Source organism: Onychostruthus taczanowskii, unplaced genomic scaffold (genome assembly GCF_017590055.1).
Source record: "Onychostruthus taczanowskii isolate IOZ18803 unplaced genomic scaffold, ASM1759005v1 scaffold171, whole genome shotgun sequence".
NCBI classification, from domain to species: domain Eukaryota; kingdom Metazoa; phylum Chordata; class Aves; order Passeriformes; family Passeridae; genus Onychostruthus; species Onychostruthus taczanowskii.
In genome coordinates this window covers 407,074-422,327 of record NW_024498918.1, presented here as the reverse complement: position 1 = coordinate 422,327, position 15,254 = coordinate 407,074, and the positions used below count along the sequence as shown (strand labels likewise).

The 15,254-nt window shown below is 48.1% G+C and overlaps 1 protein-coding gene across 4 annotated transcripts in view; it reads right to left on the bottom strand.

Moving 5' to 3' along the window:
* Positions 1-1,157: 1,157 nt before the first annotated feature.
* Positions 1,158-15,254, bottom strand: part of LOC121333593 (lethal(3)malignant brain tumor-like protein 1) — a 41,377-nt gene continuing 27,280 nt past the window's right edge. For all 4 annotated transcript variants that reach the window (XM_041400101.1, XM_041400102.1, XM_041400103.1 and 1 more), the window contains 3 exons: positions 13,019-13,185; positions 8,462-8,524; positions 1,158-5,188 (listed from right to left, as the gene is read on the bottom strand). In XM_041400101.1, the coding sequence (XP_041256035.1) occupies positions 5,060-5,188; positions 8,462-8,524; positions 13,019-13,185 (359 nt within the window). In that variant the 3' untranslated portion in view covers positions 1,158-5,059. The remainder of the gene's footprint in view (positions 5,189-8,461; positions 8,525-13,018; positions 13,186-15,254) is intronic.

Sequence of the window (15,254 nt, the reverse complement as noted above, 5' to 3'; positions counted from 1 at the left end):
TACAGAGCAGCATTTGATGTTCCTGAGCCTGCTCCAAGCAGCCCAGCTCCCCAGACCGGGAATCCGATCACGGTAACAAAAGCAAACAAACCACGGTTTAAATAGAAGCAAAAACGTTGGAAGGGAAAAACCAATGAGAGCAAATGTTTACTCCGAAGATGGGATAGTTTAGAAATTATGGCTGGGAGCCAACTCTGCAATATTTTTAGTTTCAGAAGGTTTGCAAAACTCAGCTGCCAATGTGGCCCTGGCTCCTCTGCCCTTGGATCAGTGACCTGCTGCAGGTGTGGATCCAGACACCCCTGGGGAGGAGCAGGAGGAAAGGTTCAATGCCTCATTTTGGGGGACATTAGAGAATGGTTTGCAATTTATCAGCTAATTATGATTAGAGCAGAAAAGGTAAGGTAATTATCATGGTTATGGACACACAGTGAAGCTCAGGGAGGCATTAAGGGAAAACAGACCCCAAAATGCAGTTTTAACATGGATTCATTCATATTGAGAACAAGTTCTTGCTATCTTTAGTTAAAAACCCAACTTTGAGAGCTGCTTTAAGAAGATGAAGTTCTGGGATTGTGATAGGAAATCACGAGGACTTAAGGAATTCAAAAGGAAACCACAAGCCTTCCAGTGCCTACAGGGTCTCTGGGAGCCCCAGAGACAGGGGACAAGGGACTGCAGGGACAGGACACAAGGAATGGCTTCCCACTGCCAGAGGGCAGGGATAGATGGGATATTGGGAAGGAATTATTCCCTGGGAGGATGGGGAGGCCCTGGCACAGATTACCCAGAAAAGCTGTAGCTACTCCATCTCTGGATGGTCTTTAAGGTCCCTTCCATCCCAAATCATCCCAGGATTCTATGACCAAAATCTGGAAGCAGCAGAGGAGAGTGAGGAATTGGAAACTCAGGCACAGCTGCAGCAGCCAGTGCTGTCCTGTGAACACATCAAGGAGAGCTCAAGTAGAGAGATAAGAGATACAGACAAGAGAGATAAAAATGAAGATGCTGCCTTGTGTTGTGACTGCCGCGTAAGGGAAGGACAACGATGTGATGGCCGAGCCCTCCTGGTGCCAGCCCTCCAGGGCAGCCAGCCCCGTGTCTCCCTGAGCACTGCTGAGCTCAGCCCCACACACAGAAGAAACAAACCAGCTGTGAACTTATATTAATTTTATTCACATTTCCAGAGGAAAGCATCAGTGGAGTGCAAGGTCATGGCTAGTGTGGAAAAGCTCAAGTATTTGGTTTAAAACAGGCAGACATTTCTGAGGCTGAGCCGAGGCCCTGCTCTCTTCCCCTGCACGTGCTTCCAGTTCAAGTAAAAGGAATCTCCAAAATAAGCTGGCTTATCACATCATGGGGGGGATGTCAAAAACTTTAAAGCTCTCTGTGGTATAAATCCCTAAGTAGGGCATAAAAGTAGCACGCAGGAAATCTTGTACAGCTGAACTGGCTTATCCCTGGGCCAAGTGTTGGGCTTTTCCTTCAGCTGCAGAGTTTTGCTGTCAGCGATGCCAAATGCTCCTGTCCAACTTTAATGTGATTCATTACCCAGAGCTGAAATTTGCTGCTACTGGATTACGGGGATGATTGTTGGTGATGGCACAGAAAAAATTTAACAGGACTTCCAGCCGAGGCGAAGAGGAAAAGAGAAAAATTCTGATTGCTTTGAATTTCAAAAACAACAAAAAGGGAACAAAAACACAGCCAGGAATAAGATTTTGGGAACTGGAAATTCCTAACTGCTCTGCTGGCCCATGGGAACTTGTCACAGCTCCGAGTTGGTTCTAAGGAATATACCTGTATTGCTAAGAGACTCGTGGGTTCAGTTGGGCCAACAACTGGCTCTTGCTGACATTCAGCAGACTCAAAATCCTCCCAACCCCAGGTGACATTAATCAGCTTCAGTTTTGCTCCCCACAGAGCAATTTGGATTTTTGCTTCAAAGTGCACATTTCAAATTACACAAGGCAGGCATCAGATAACCAAAGGCCTCAGCAGAGCCCTGGCCATGCCACAGGCCTGGAGCAGGACTGGGAACGGGCAGAGCAGAGTTTGGACTGGCAGCAGGAACAACTCACTGAGACACAGCGGGAAGCAGCATGCCCTGACACAAGCGGCATGGCACCAGCAGCTGATGAATTCCTAAGTTATGGGGCTAAAAGATGAGATGGCTTAGTTTTTTGCTATATTGTAAATATCAGGGAGTTTTAAATATGTCCAGGGAAGACACTGGAAATCTTTTTGTCCTGTGAAGTTGCTGGATTTAATTGGAATACAGCTATATTTAGGAAAGGAGTGGGTAATAGATGTGTGCACATTCTTGCTTGCTCTACAAAGACAATTATCAGATTACAAAAAAAAGGCACAAGAAGCACATTCCTCCTTCTTTCATCCCTAAAAGGTTCCTCCTTCCCCCCTGCTGAAAGCACTGTGCTGGCTGTCACTGAACAACCTCCAAGTACACATTTTCCTCTTTGATCCAGCTGGCTCGGAGGCCCCAAGGATTAAAGATTTCTCTTCTGTTTGAATAATGTCACTGACTAGAATCTCATGGCTTGTTTAACTGATTCTCTTCAACCTCCACCTATATATAGTAAAAGAAATAGAATTAATATTATATTTTGGTTTATTGCTAGAGGCAATCTGCTGTCCCCCAAATCAGGCTCCCAAAGGAAGGAGGTGAAACAGAAAATCTGGCAGGACCTGCTTGTTTGAAACAAGAAAAAGGCAAAATTGCACTTGCCCCACCAGGCTGGGTGTCACAGAGGGGGGAACAGGGGCAAGGAAGGGCTCAGGACTACTTAGCAAGTCAGTGGAGAGCCAGGAATAAAACAGCCCAGCTCTGGATCTTCTGTTCCAGTTGTCAAGAAACAATTTTGCTTTGCCCAGAAGGTGAGTTCTGTCAGAGGACAGGACATGCCACTTACAATTCAAGTCTTAATGTTGACACTGGATGTGCAGAGCAGGATAAAGGAATGTGGCTCTTTGGTGAATATCCTGGTTATCATACTAAAAATGTATTTTAATAAACTAAATTCACCCCTTGCCTAGTCCTTAACACTGCAATAAATTTCTCCCCTACAGCTGCCTGGCTGATATTTAATGGTTCAGCTATTAAATATCCCACCAAACCTGTGTCTTCTCTGTGAAGGCTTAAACTCCCAAAATTCTTATTAAAAATAAAAAATACATGGAAACAAACTGCTCTAAATATTATTCCAGGACTGAATTGCTTCAGGGGTGTGGATTCTATTTACAATTTTAAGGAACCTTCTGCTTCAGACAAGTCACAAGAACCTTCTCAGCAGCAGGAGGGTTGGACAAAGGATGTGGGTGACACAGGAAGGGGGAACAAGTGTGTTCCTTGTGTCACCACACAGTCATGGACAGCGTGTTCACTCTGTTCCTGACAGCTCCTGGGAAGCCACGCTGGTGGCAGAGATGCCAAGGGAGTTTGAGGTGCCTGTGGATGGATGACATCACCATGCAGTGTCCTGAGACACCCACACAGCCTGGCAGAGGCTGAGGGCAGAACCTGCCTTTGGCAGCTCCAGGTCACACCCCCAGTGTCCCACGGGTTCCCACACACAGGATTCAGCCTGGCAGCTATGGATGAGGGGCTGCAAGGGCTGCCTGAGCTGAGGTGGTTCTAGAACAGCCAAACAGCCATCAGGGAGAGTGGCCAAGGAGAGAGCCACGAGCTGGTGCTGCCAACAGCAATGGGAACATCACACGGAGCCCAGCAGGACTCACCCCATCTGCCAGGGCTTCCATGGGGAGAGGACAACTTGGGAAGTGCCCATGTGGAAACCCTCCCCCAGGATGTCCATGGGCATGCTCCTTAAACTGGCTCTGCTGGAGCAGGAGCCACCCGTGCTCCCAGCCAGGAGAGCACAGGCTGCACGTGCAGGAACACAGCCCCAGGCTCCACACCTTCCCCACACACAGCAGCTCTCTTTTGGGAAGTAATTGTTCCCTCATTTTGCTGTTTAAGTCCTGATTCCTCTCCAATCTCACATCCCTGTGTGCTCTGCTTGCTGCTCTGCCCTCCAGCTCTCTGGCAGAACACACCTGAGCCCACCTCAAGGGACAAAGGCCAAAGCACTTCACATTCATCAGTTTGGATGGCTCAAAAGAAAAGCCATTTGTTTCTTGGAAATCTGTTTACACACACTCTCTGGCCACTGCTGGCTTTCCAACTCCTATTCCTAGCATTTGGCTGACAGTGGAGAGGGCAAGAACAAACACACACCAATGCCCAAGTGCTCCTGATTGTGCCATTTTGCCAGGTGTTCCTGGCACAGAAGGAGCTGCACAAAAGCACTGATGGGAGAATTACAGCTAAAACACATCTCTCTGTCTCCAGCAGCAGATGCCCTTATGGGATCTTTGCCTAACCAAAGCCCACCTGACAGGGAGTGACAGGAATGAGGATATTTTGCTTGCTGGCAGAACCAATGCAAGTCATCCCTGATGGAAACCCTCTGCCCACGCTCCCTTCCTGCCAGGGTACAAGCAGCCCAGCAGCCAAGGGTATCACAACAACCAGGATCAGTATGAAAAACTGGAATTTAACAATCAGTCCTGAAAAGGTCAGCTCCTGAGTCACAGCAGTGAAGGATACGGGGGAATTGCTTGGAAGTGCATATTTTTCCTCTCTTATTACACAGAACACATTAATCTCGCTGGTGATCACTCAGTCTTTCAGGCACTATCACTGGACACAAAGCCAGTCTTACTCAAAACTTTCTTCTTGCTCCTGCAGCTCCACCAGTGCTACCCTGGATTCCCCTTAGAACTGGAGGTTTCTTCTTGATCTCAAAAAGAGATTGATATATCAAAACCAAATTCAATTACAAAATATAATAATATCCTCTTCTTGGAAGTGAAGCTGCCTCATATTCCAAACTGTGGCAGGATTTTTATAACCTCAAACCATTTTTACTAAATTCTACTTAAAATACATCAGAGTCCCAATCCACCTGTCCGGCGTGTTGTAATGCTCACAGCTGAAGATCAGCTGTCAGTTCCTCCTGGATCTGCCAAAGGCCTCTTCTCAGTTGTCTTCTGCAGACTTGAACATGAGGATAGCATTGTAGATCTTCAGGGCAGGGCCCAGCTTGATGCTGAGTATTTTAACGATGTCATTCTGCTTGAGGAGCAGGAAGGCCTCGCCATCAATCTGCTGGAGGTTGGAACACAAACAGGACAGGGATTAACCACCAAGGCACAGGCAGGATTTGCACTTCTGGTCAGTCTGGATTCTTGCCTATTCTGGCCCTACACCCCATGATGTCCCCTTTCCAAAGGACACAGACCTCATCTCACAGTGCTTTCCCTAGAAATGGAGAAGCTCCATGTGTCCTGCCCATGGCAGAGGCAGAATGAGATGAGCTTTTAAGGGCCTTTCTAACTCAAACCATTCCATGATTCCATATGCTATACAGACTAAGGCATAGTGAAGATGCAATATGGCTGGAAAAACAGAGTCTCCTAATCCATCAACAAGGACATATATTTGATTAGATGCAAATTAAGTAAGTGATGAACATACTACCATGTGAAAATACAGGATGCTGTAGGTAGCAGCGAGTAAATCATGACACGCTGTTTCTGGAAAAGGTTAAAAATTCACTTGAGCAAGAACATCCACAGAGACAACACAGATATAATTAATATAAACCCCAAATGCTGCAGGGATGAAGCCAAAGATTAATGGACACAGACAAACAGTAAGTGTCTCCCTAAGTTATTCCATTAAAATCCATTTACAGAGACTGACAGTGTCTCCTCCTCTCACTTGATGCTCACCAGTGCAGCACACAGCACTGGACAGTCAGCCCAGCCAGAATAACAATTCTGCTATTTTTGTAGTCTTCCCAAATAGAATATTTTTGGATGTCAATGCCTGATGCAAGAGGAAACATAGAATAAACTCAGAGAACACATGATTAAAGCGAAGAGCTGGGAGCCAGGAGATTTGGTTTTCTCACCTCTCACCACACAAGAGACCCTCAGCAAGTTACTTAACCTGCTACTGAGAGTAACTGGGAAGTTAATTCCTGCACTGGGAATGACAGCAACGCTCCCAGACCACAGATGGCCACACCATGTCCTTGAATCTTATTTTCAAGCTGCCTCAAGTCTACACTGCTGCAATGAATGTGTTAAAAATAGCTTGAAACAAATAGGACTGTGCTGCTTAAATTAAATAACAGAGTCAAGAGGAGCAGAAAACTGCTGGAAAACAGTCCTACATTTCAAAATGGTTTTGTGTCCAACACTATTTATTCCTATGCTTCATTTTCACTGCACTTCCTTACACTTGCTTATTTTAAACAGTCCTGCCCTGAACTGGACCTAGAAGCAAGTCTGTGCTTTATTATTCATTCCTTTGTTCTATCTTATTTGGATGGGTTTTAGAATTCTGTGCACAATTTGTTCTTTTCTCTCCTAATGTAAGCAGGAACTTATCCCCCTCCAGTCCCCCACCAAGGGAACCCTGCAAGGGATTTATTTGTCCTGGACATGAAGCACTTGGAGGCTGATCCTGGACAGTGTGGGGGAGTTCAGTTCTCACTCACACCTGTATTCTCGCCAAAGACAAACTGCTAAAAGGGTTTTAATTTCAAACCGACAATGTGGTTTGAGCATAAACTGGAAAAACAACACAAGCCCCTCTAAATCAGGCACAGGGAACCACACTTTGAGGCTGCAGAAAATAAGGATTAGAACAGACTGGCTATGGCACTCTCAGAACTAGAAAGTATTCACTGTGTTCAGGACCTGAAGAAATAAAATACATGAAGAATGGTTGGATTTATTAGGAGATTGGCTAGTACATCTCACTTCTGCACCTTCCCTAGAAATCCCTTTAACACAGCTACAGTGAAAGATGGGTTCATTTGAACAAATTTCACTATTCCCACAATATTCAGTTCACGAGTATTCCACTGTATTGTCACAGTGTGGACAGTGCTTCTTGCAAGCCTCTGTTTCTTTTGTTTCCTATTTTGTGTGAGTCTGCACAGTTTTTAAAACAAGGGAAAACAAAACACAGATACATAAATCCACAAAATGTCCTGCAGCCTGATTCCCCCTGAAAGGGAGCCAGCTCTGGAGCAGACACCCATTACAGACCTGCCCTTTCCATTCACTGCCATGCAGGAGGAGAAGCTCCAGCCCTTCCCTGGAGCTCTTACAGTCACACAGGAGAGCTCTGAGGACAGAATCACAGAACCATGGGATGGTTTTGGTTGGAAGGAATCTTAAAGCTCATCTTGTTCCATCCCCTGCCATGGGCAAGGACACTTTCCACTATGCCAGGAGGCTCCAAGCCCTGTCCAGCCTTGCCTTGGACACCTCCAGGATGGGGCAGCCACAGTTTCTCTGGGCACCCTGTGCCAGAGCCTCATAGGGAGGAACTTCTTTCTAATGCCCACCCTCCTTCAGGTTAAGGCCATTGTCCCTTGTTCTGTCACTCCTCATCTAAAGATCCTCTCCAGCTCCCCTGGAGCCCTTTAGGCCCTGCAAGGGCTCTGAGCTCTCCCTGGAGCATTCTCTTCTCCAGGGGAGCACCTCCAGCTCTCCCAGCCTGGCTCCAGAGCAGAAGGGCTCCAGCCCCTGGAGCATCTCTGTGGTCTCCTCTGGATTCACTCCAGGAGCTCCACAAGCTTCTGATGCTTGTGCCCACAGCTGAAGGGACTCTGCAGGTGGGGAATCACCTGAGCAGGACAGAGGGGAGGAATTCCACCCCCCACAAGCTGCCCACACCATGATGAGTCCAGGACAAGGTGCATCTGTGCAAATTCATTGGAGGCTCCTAAAGAACTTCCAAGTGATACCTGTAATGTAAGTGGAAGCTGAAACACCCAAGAGATCCCTGTCTGTGATCCACCTACAGAGCTGTGCCAAAAACCAGGACAGCCACACCCTGTGCCCACGGAGGTCTCCCAGAGGCCATGGTGAACACACCAGGAATGGGACCAGAGCCCAGCCCATGGCAGTACTGACAGGACACAACTCACACAGCACATGCTCTGACTTCCCTCTGACCTCGGCTTGTCGAACGAAACGTTTCCCCCCTGCTCTCACCCCAGCCCACAGAGGAAGCCAACAATTCCTGGGAATCCCTGTGCCTGCCAGGCTCCCCAGGAGAAACAGGCACATATCCTCGTTAGAGGCAGCAGATGAGATCCTCACTAACCATTCCAACAGGGCATCTTTAGAGCAGTGCCAAACCCATGGCACAACGGTCCAAGACAGGATGTTAAGCATAAGCTCCATGATTGGAACTGCAGGGGAAATTTAAAGCAGCAGGATGCAATTAGCCATGGTGGAATTCAGCTCCATGCTGAGGCTGCCTCCTAAATGCCACTGCTCTGCAATGAAACAGGTCTGAGTTCTCTGCTGTAATTCCAGGGATCTGCAGCACAGGGTCTGGGCACACCCCACTTACCTCTTCCCTGAACACAGATGCTTGCTCTTTGCAGCCAGGTAAACGCTGGATAAAGTTCACCACCTGCAATTGCACGTAAGAGAAAGGAAACACAGACAATTAAAATGAGAGACCATGAAGAAAAACCCTTTTATTTCTGTATGAGAAATTTTTAAAACTTATGAGAATTTTTAAAACTTTAATATTAAGACCTCTCACATTAATGAAAGATATAGATGGAAAACATTGCTGGGTTGTTGCTGCAACTCCTCTGCATATTTTGGCTACCACCAATAACTGCCCCTATTGCCATTTGACCATTTCTCTCCTTGTAAGAATCCAGTTTCTCCACTCCTCTAGAAGGTTCTCACAGAATCAACATTACTTTTCCAGATAAAAAGCTATATATGGCTTAGACTACTTTAAATTCACTCACAACTTCACTTTCTCTACAGTACTGTTGGAAAGTAAAACTAACATGAAAAAAGGATTTAGACAGTTTCCCAAGATGGCATGCCTGTAAGAGACAAGATAAACCAAATGAACGAGCACTGCTGGTTTACCAAATTGCAAAGGCAGAAGAGCTGGAAAGGAAGAAGGAACGAAGAAGAGAAGGAAAGGAGTTTTGGTTTCATTTAATCTGTGCTGGGTGCACAGGATCCAGGGAACCAAGCGGATTAATTTTACATTTCACATTAGGGAAAACCTTTCTAGGCACGGAATCTGTTAACATTTGGAATAATCTCCCTGGAGTCATGCAAGCAGCCCTGGGGTTACATTATATAACACCAAGGAGTGTGAGGAGTAGCCCTGTGTGCAGTCGAGGATGACTTAATGTGCATTGTCTTCTCCAGCTGCAGCTTCACTGGTTCACAGGAGATTTGTATATTGAGGCATAATCAGAACAAACATCTCCTGTTAATTGGGTTCTCCCTTGCAGGAGCAGCTCTGCTTCATGAGGCATAACCATGTGAGTTGTTGCAGATGTGACATTTCTTCCCTGTACACAAACAAGCAGTTGGGAGGGGTCACTGTCAAATTCAGGCTCCCTTCAACTCAAAACTGTCAGTCTCCCCTAAATCACATCTCTGTACCTCCAGACCATCCCACCCCTAGACTTGGAGTCATTCCCTCCCCCCCAGTTCCAGCCAGGCAGGAAGGGGGCTCTCAGTGCCCTCCAGGTTTGCTCTGCCCTGGCAGGAGCAGCTCTGACTCCTGTGGTTTCTGTTATGTAACCTGAAAGCAGAGCATCCCTCTCCTTTGTCCTCCTCTTCCGCTCCATCTTAAAGGCAACCCCTAAAACGTCTCTGATAGATGGTGACTCCAAATTTTCTTCTGTAGAAGTGTAAACTCCTATTAATAACCAATAACAAAATACTGCTTTCTTTCTGAGTCCCCCTGTCTGCTAATAATTAAAACACAAATGAAAATCGTTCTGCCAGGTCTGCCTTCTTTGAGAATTTACAAGACAGTTGGACCCTTGAGGCAAGAGCTGAGTGCTCTTCACTGTCTGTGGCACTGAGAAGTTGGCAGACATCTCCAGGGAATGACCTGGGCTTGGCTTGTTCCTGTATCCTTCCCTGCACAACTGCTGCTGGCTACTGTCACTGACACGGAGTGACAGACCTTTGATCTGCCCCAAAGTCCTTTGTAGGGACACTGCAAGCTCCCTGCATCACTGGAGAGGCCTCCTGAGCAAACAGCAGCCCTGGGGTTTACCAGGAATGGAGAACAGAGAGGGAAGAAAGCTGCAAGAGGAGAAAATGGGAGAGAAGGTCCCCTGGACACGAGACAGACCCCACTGAGACACAGGGACCTGCCTGGCTGTCACTGCTGGGTTGGAGGGCTCCCAAACCAAGATAGGGCAGTTGAGACACGAGGGAGGCTTGGGAGCACAAGAACAAACACCACAAGAATCCTACACAACCCCACAATACTGGCACAGAAGCCTTGAACCCTGAGAAAGGTTGACTGGGAGGGCTCAAAGTGAGGGTGGGACAGGTGTTGGACAGGTTGGGAACATCTCAGTGGGATCAGAGCTTTTCTATAAGGAGGTAAAAGTCTGCTGGCCCTTCCTGCTGTAACCATCCCATGGCTCAGAACTGCCTGCTGGAAACTCTTACACTCCCAAAGCACACTGGTGAAGGGAAAGGGCTTGAAAAAGAGCTTTGTGCAATCCTGAGAACACACTGGAAACTGGACACAACCCTTCTGGAAGGTGCTGATGTGTGGCAGACACACTGAGATCAGCACAGGATTAATGGCCCGTGGTGATGAGGCAGCCCCACACCACACCCCTTCAACAGCTAATGCAGGACCGGTCCCCTCTGAGCTCACAGAGGAACTGTGATTTAGAAATCTACTTACACTTGGCAAAAGGACAGTCCCCTCTGCCCAGGCACTGGCATTTGAAGCAGGATTAACTAATGAACAATACAATTCTAGCACATCTTAATGTTCCTCTATGAGTCAATAGTATGTGCTCTGAAAACATGAAAGGAAGCTTTCAATAAATACCAAAGCTGCATTAAAGTAACTTCTCTTATAAGTGCTCAGTGTTACCACGACTTTCTTAGCTTGAGGGCCCCTAAATACTGCTACTGCTGCTGCTCTGCCATTTCAGCTGCTCTCAACCAGCAGAAAATTAAAGCAACGTTTTTTTTCCTTAATGTGGGTTTTATAAAATAAAAACAGTTCTTCAGCCTGAAACCAAAGGAGAATTTTACACCCCCATCACTCCTGTTTCAGATCAGCACAGGACTCCTTTGGACTCCTTCAGGACTCCTTTGTGCAGCAGAGCTCAAAGCACAACCCAACAGCAAATGTTTGCCCTGCAGGAAGATGTTGGGAGCCCAAATGCCGACAGACCAAATGTACTTTGGACTCCCTAAAACACAGCAAGTCCTGCTGCTTTCAGCTCCCAGATCTGTGGCTGCATTGCACTGCACATGCTGATCCTGCAAGTGCTCAGAGAGAACCCAAATTGATTCCTCTGGGAATTTGTGATGAAGATAATTTTCAAAACCAGACGCAGTTTACTGAAATTCAAGATAAAACCTGTAATGACTTCAGCCAGTACATTGTGGTGCTGCAACTGAGCTTTTTAATGTGCCATTCACACTGCTACCAGCAACCAAAAGTTCCCCAGTTGTTTCAGGGTGCAGCAGAGTTCAGTTTATTCTGGGTTTGAATCACTATATCCAGTGCCCTGCATCCATGTCTGTGGTCCCTGCTCACACACATCTGTTATCAAACTAATATCCCAGTTAAATCTACCCAACAGTTGCTTTAAAGGTCAACTGCAAAGGACAAATTTTATTTGGCTTGGATCCTGACACTGTACTCTCAGGAAGCAGCCTCCCCTTTTATCCAAAAGAAAGAGATTTTGATTATCATGTCAGAGGATTATCTGCTTCTGACTTTATTGATTTGATAAAAGGTCTTTTGGACAAATCATTGGAAGCTTTCTCAAAAGGACGGGAACAGTAAATCTTTCAGAGATTTTTTTTCCCTCCTTGGTATGAATTTAATTCTAAGACATTTTTATTAAAAAGAACAAAAAAACACAACCAAAACCCAACACTACTACCAAACCACAACAACTCAACACAAAAAACGACCAGGTTTTAAAACATCAGCACTAATTGCTCTGTCCCTTGTCAAACTGCTGTGGTTCCCATCTCCCACATCACTGCAAATCCCACCAGGCTCCTACCACTCCTCCAGCATGAAGAACAAAGTCAAGATAGGATTTATCCAATGTTAAGAGGCACTTAGGGAAAATGCACTTTCTAAAAGTTTCTGAAGATCCTCTCTGCATCATGAGCAGCAGTACCTTTTTCCTGCTTTGTAGATTCCCTGCATCCTTGCAAGCACAACTCTACAGCACATTTCTCCAGAAATAAATGCCCTGCAATTAAGCACCAGGATCCAAATTGTAACCACTTCCCAAGCGCAGAGAGAAATATTATTTATGCCCAAGGCATCGAGGCAAAAACCAACTACTCAGCACACAGAACACTCTGGCTTTTTCACACACCACCTAATTACAGGAGACATCTCAAGAGCTGCAGAGACACATCTCCAGCTGCACAGCTACCTCTGCCAGAAATCAGGTCAGGCTGTGGGCAGTTTTGTTCTTAGGGAATCAGGCAGGGAGATGCAGCAGGAGTGGGCATGCACAGTGCAGTTTGGAATTCTCTGCACTGTAAAAGTGAATCAGCAGGAAAGTCACAGGAGAGGGGGAGGGAGATCAGAGAACGGGAATCTGCTGTCAGAATAATGCTTCAGGCCTGAGGACTGAGAAATCAAGGGGTAAATAAACAGAGGGAGGGAGGGAATCCTGTTAAGGGCAATAAGCTGTGGATACCAGAGGGTTAACAGGAGTCCTTCCCCTCCCTGATAAAGGGTCTTGGGTCTAACTTCCAGCTTAGTCAGCTGTGGCACACGCACAGCAAACAGAAGAGCACTGCCTAGGAGAGGGAAGAAATAAAGATGTCTCCCAGTAAGCACTCCAGAGGAAGAGTGCTCTGGCATTCCTGCATCCCGGGAGAGCAGAACAGGGAACAGGTAACTCACCTCCTCCACAGTCCATTTGGCAACTTGTTTGGCTGTCAGGCCCGAGACCTCCGGCAAGAGCCTGCAGTGCTGCTCCCAGAAGAGATGGAGGCGGTGGGTCGGGTTAGAGGCCAGGGAAGGCATGAAGATAGACTGGTGGAGGGCCTGCTGGAGATCCAAATCAGTGCCTGAAAAAGGAAACAAGACAAGTCAGAGCCAGGCTTCAAGTAGGAGCAACTACAACAACGCAGGAAGAAGGGTCACAGCCTGGAGGGGAAAGCAAGGCAGGGTGAGCAGAGCCAGGCACGGCTACTGTGTGGCACACGGAGCTCTCAGGACGTTCTCCCCCTCCCAAGCAGGAGAAAGGGGGAAAAAAGGACAAGATTGCCAGGCTGGAGGCTTTATCGTTAGCTTCTTCCCTGGAAAATGATGTCATGCTGCTAACAGAGAAGATGTTTGCAGCGTTTTATTGACAAGGTGGAGGAATTCTGGTAACAGCATCCTCAGCTGGGAACTGATGGCACCGTTCCAGCCCCAGCTGTAGCCAGAGCTCTGTGCTGCCAGCATGGCCTGCGCTCACTCCCCAGGAAACTCCCAGGCCAGGAGTGCTCAAGGTACCTCCAGACATCAACTCCCTCCTCATGTGTCAAGTGAAGCTCTGAAAACCAAGGCAAAAAAAGGAGGAAGGAATCACCCCTCCCTAATGAGATCACTGGAGCAGTGCAGAGTCACGGTCCTGCAGGGATGTGCTGGTTATACAACAGGAAGGCAGGCAGAGGATGGGAGCAGGCTGGGAAGCACTCCTCTGATTTACAGCAGCACGGGGGGCTACCCCCGACCCCCGCCACCGCAGGCTGCCCAGCGCCATCCCGTGGGATCCCCGAGCATTCCCACTGTATCCCAGCCCTCGGGAAGGCTCCGTGTGCCTGGAGCAGCCGCTGCTCTGCCCCTGCTGCTCTGCTGCCTCTGCTGCCTCTGCTGCCCCTGCTGCTCTGCTGCCCCTGCTGCCTCTGACCCTCCTCATGTGTCAAGTGAAGCTCTGAAAACCAAGGCAAAAAAAGGAGGAAGGAATCACCCCTCCCTAATGAGATCACTGGAGCAGTGCAGAGTCACGGTCCTGCAGGGATGTGCTGGTTATACAACAGGAAGGCAGGCAGAGGATGGGAGCAGGCTGGGAAGCACTCCTCTGATTTACAGCAGCACGGGGGGCTACCCCCGACCCCCCCCACCGCAGGCTGCCCAGCGCCATCCCGTGGGATCCCCGAGCATTCCCACTGTATCCCAGCCCTCGGGAAGGCTCCGTGTGCCTGGAGCAGCCGCTGCTCTGCCCCTGCTGCACTGCTGCCTCTGCTGCTCTGCTGCCCCTGCTGCTCCTACTGCATTGCTGCCCCTGCTGCACTGTTGCCCCTACTGCATTGCTGCCCCGGCTGCACTGCTGCTCTGCTGCCCCTGCTGCTCTGCTGAGTGGCTCTCACTGGGCTTGGGTGTAAGATGCAGGGGGTAAGCAGTCACTATGTGGAATGCACAAAGGAAAATGGCAGAAATACAAAGAAAAAGCAGATTCCCAGGGTTTGCCAGCTGCCCCCCGAGCTGAAGGGGAAGCAGCTCTGGAGGTAAAGCCTCTCCTAGTGAACAGTCACTCCCCTGGCCCCAGGGCCCGCTCAGCTCATCTCCACATCCCCAATGGTCATAAGACAGCACCAAATAACATTAAATTTCTAATAATGAAACCAAGGGAGGTTAAATAAAGCCTGAGTAAGAACTGCTCAGTTCAGGAGCTCTTGGTGGAGAGAGGGCACAGGACCTGCTCCTGAGAGGGCTGTCACCCCCTCCTTCCCTGCTGCACTGCTGCAGTGGTGGGGACAGACAGCACCTGGTCTTGTCCCCACCTCCTGCTCCAGGAGGTCCCACTCGTGCCTAAGGTCTCCCCCACTGCCACATTCCTGCTGGGTGGGCATTGCTTCCATCTCAGACCAATTCCTTTTCTCCACTAAGCACAAATCCTTGGACTAAGCACCCAAACCATGACCTAGACAAGTGACTTTCCCTCTGACGAAGAAGCAGTGATCTCATAGTTTAAACACAGCTGGGAGGAAAGCTCTGGGTAATTGTGAAATTACAGGTCATTGGATGATTGCATTTCCCTCCCCTGATTTCCACCACTCCCTGGAAGGTGAATGTCAAGTGAAAGTGGGCAGCTTTCCCTGCCAGCTGCAACTGCAGCTTGGAGCTAGCAGACCCCTCAGTTCTGACTGCA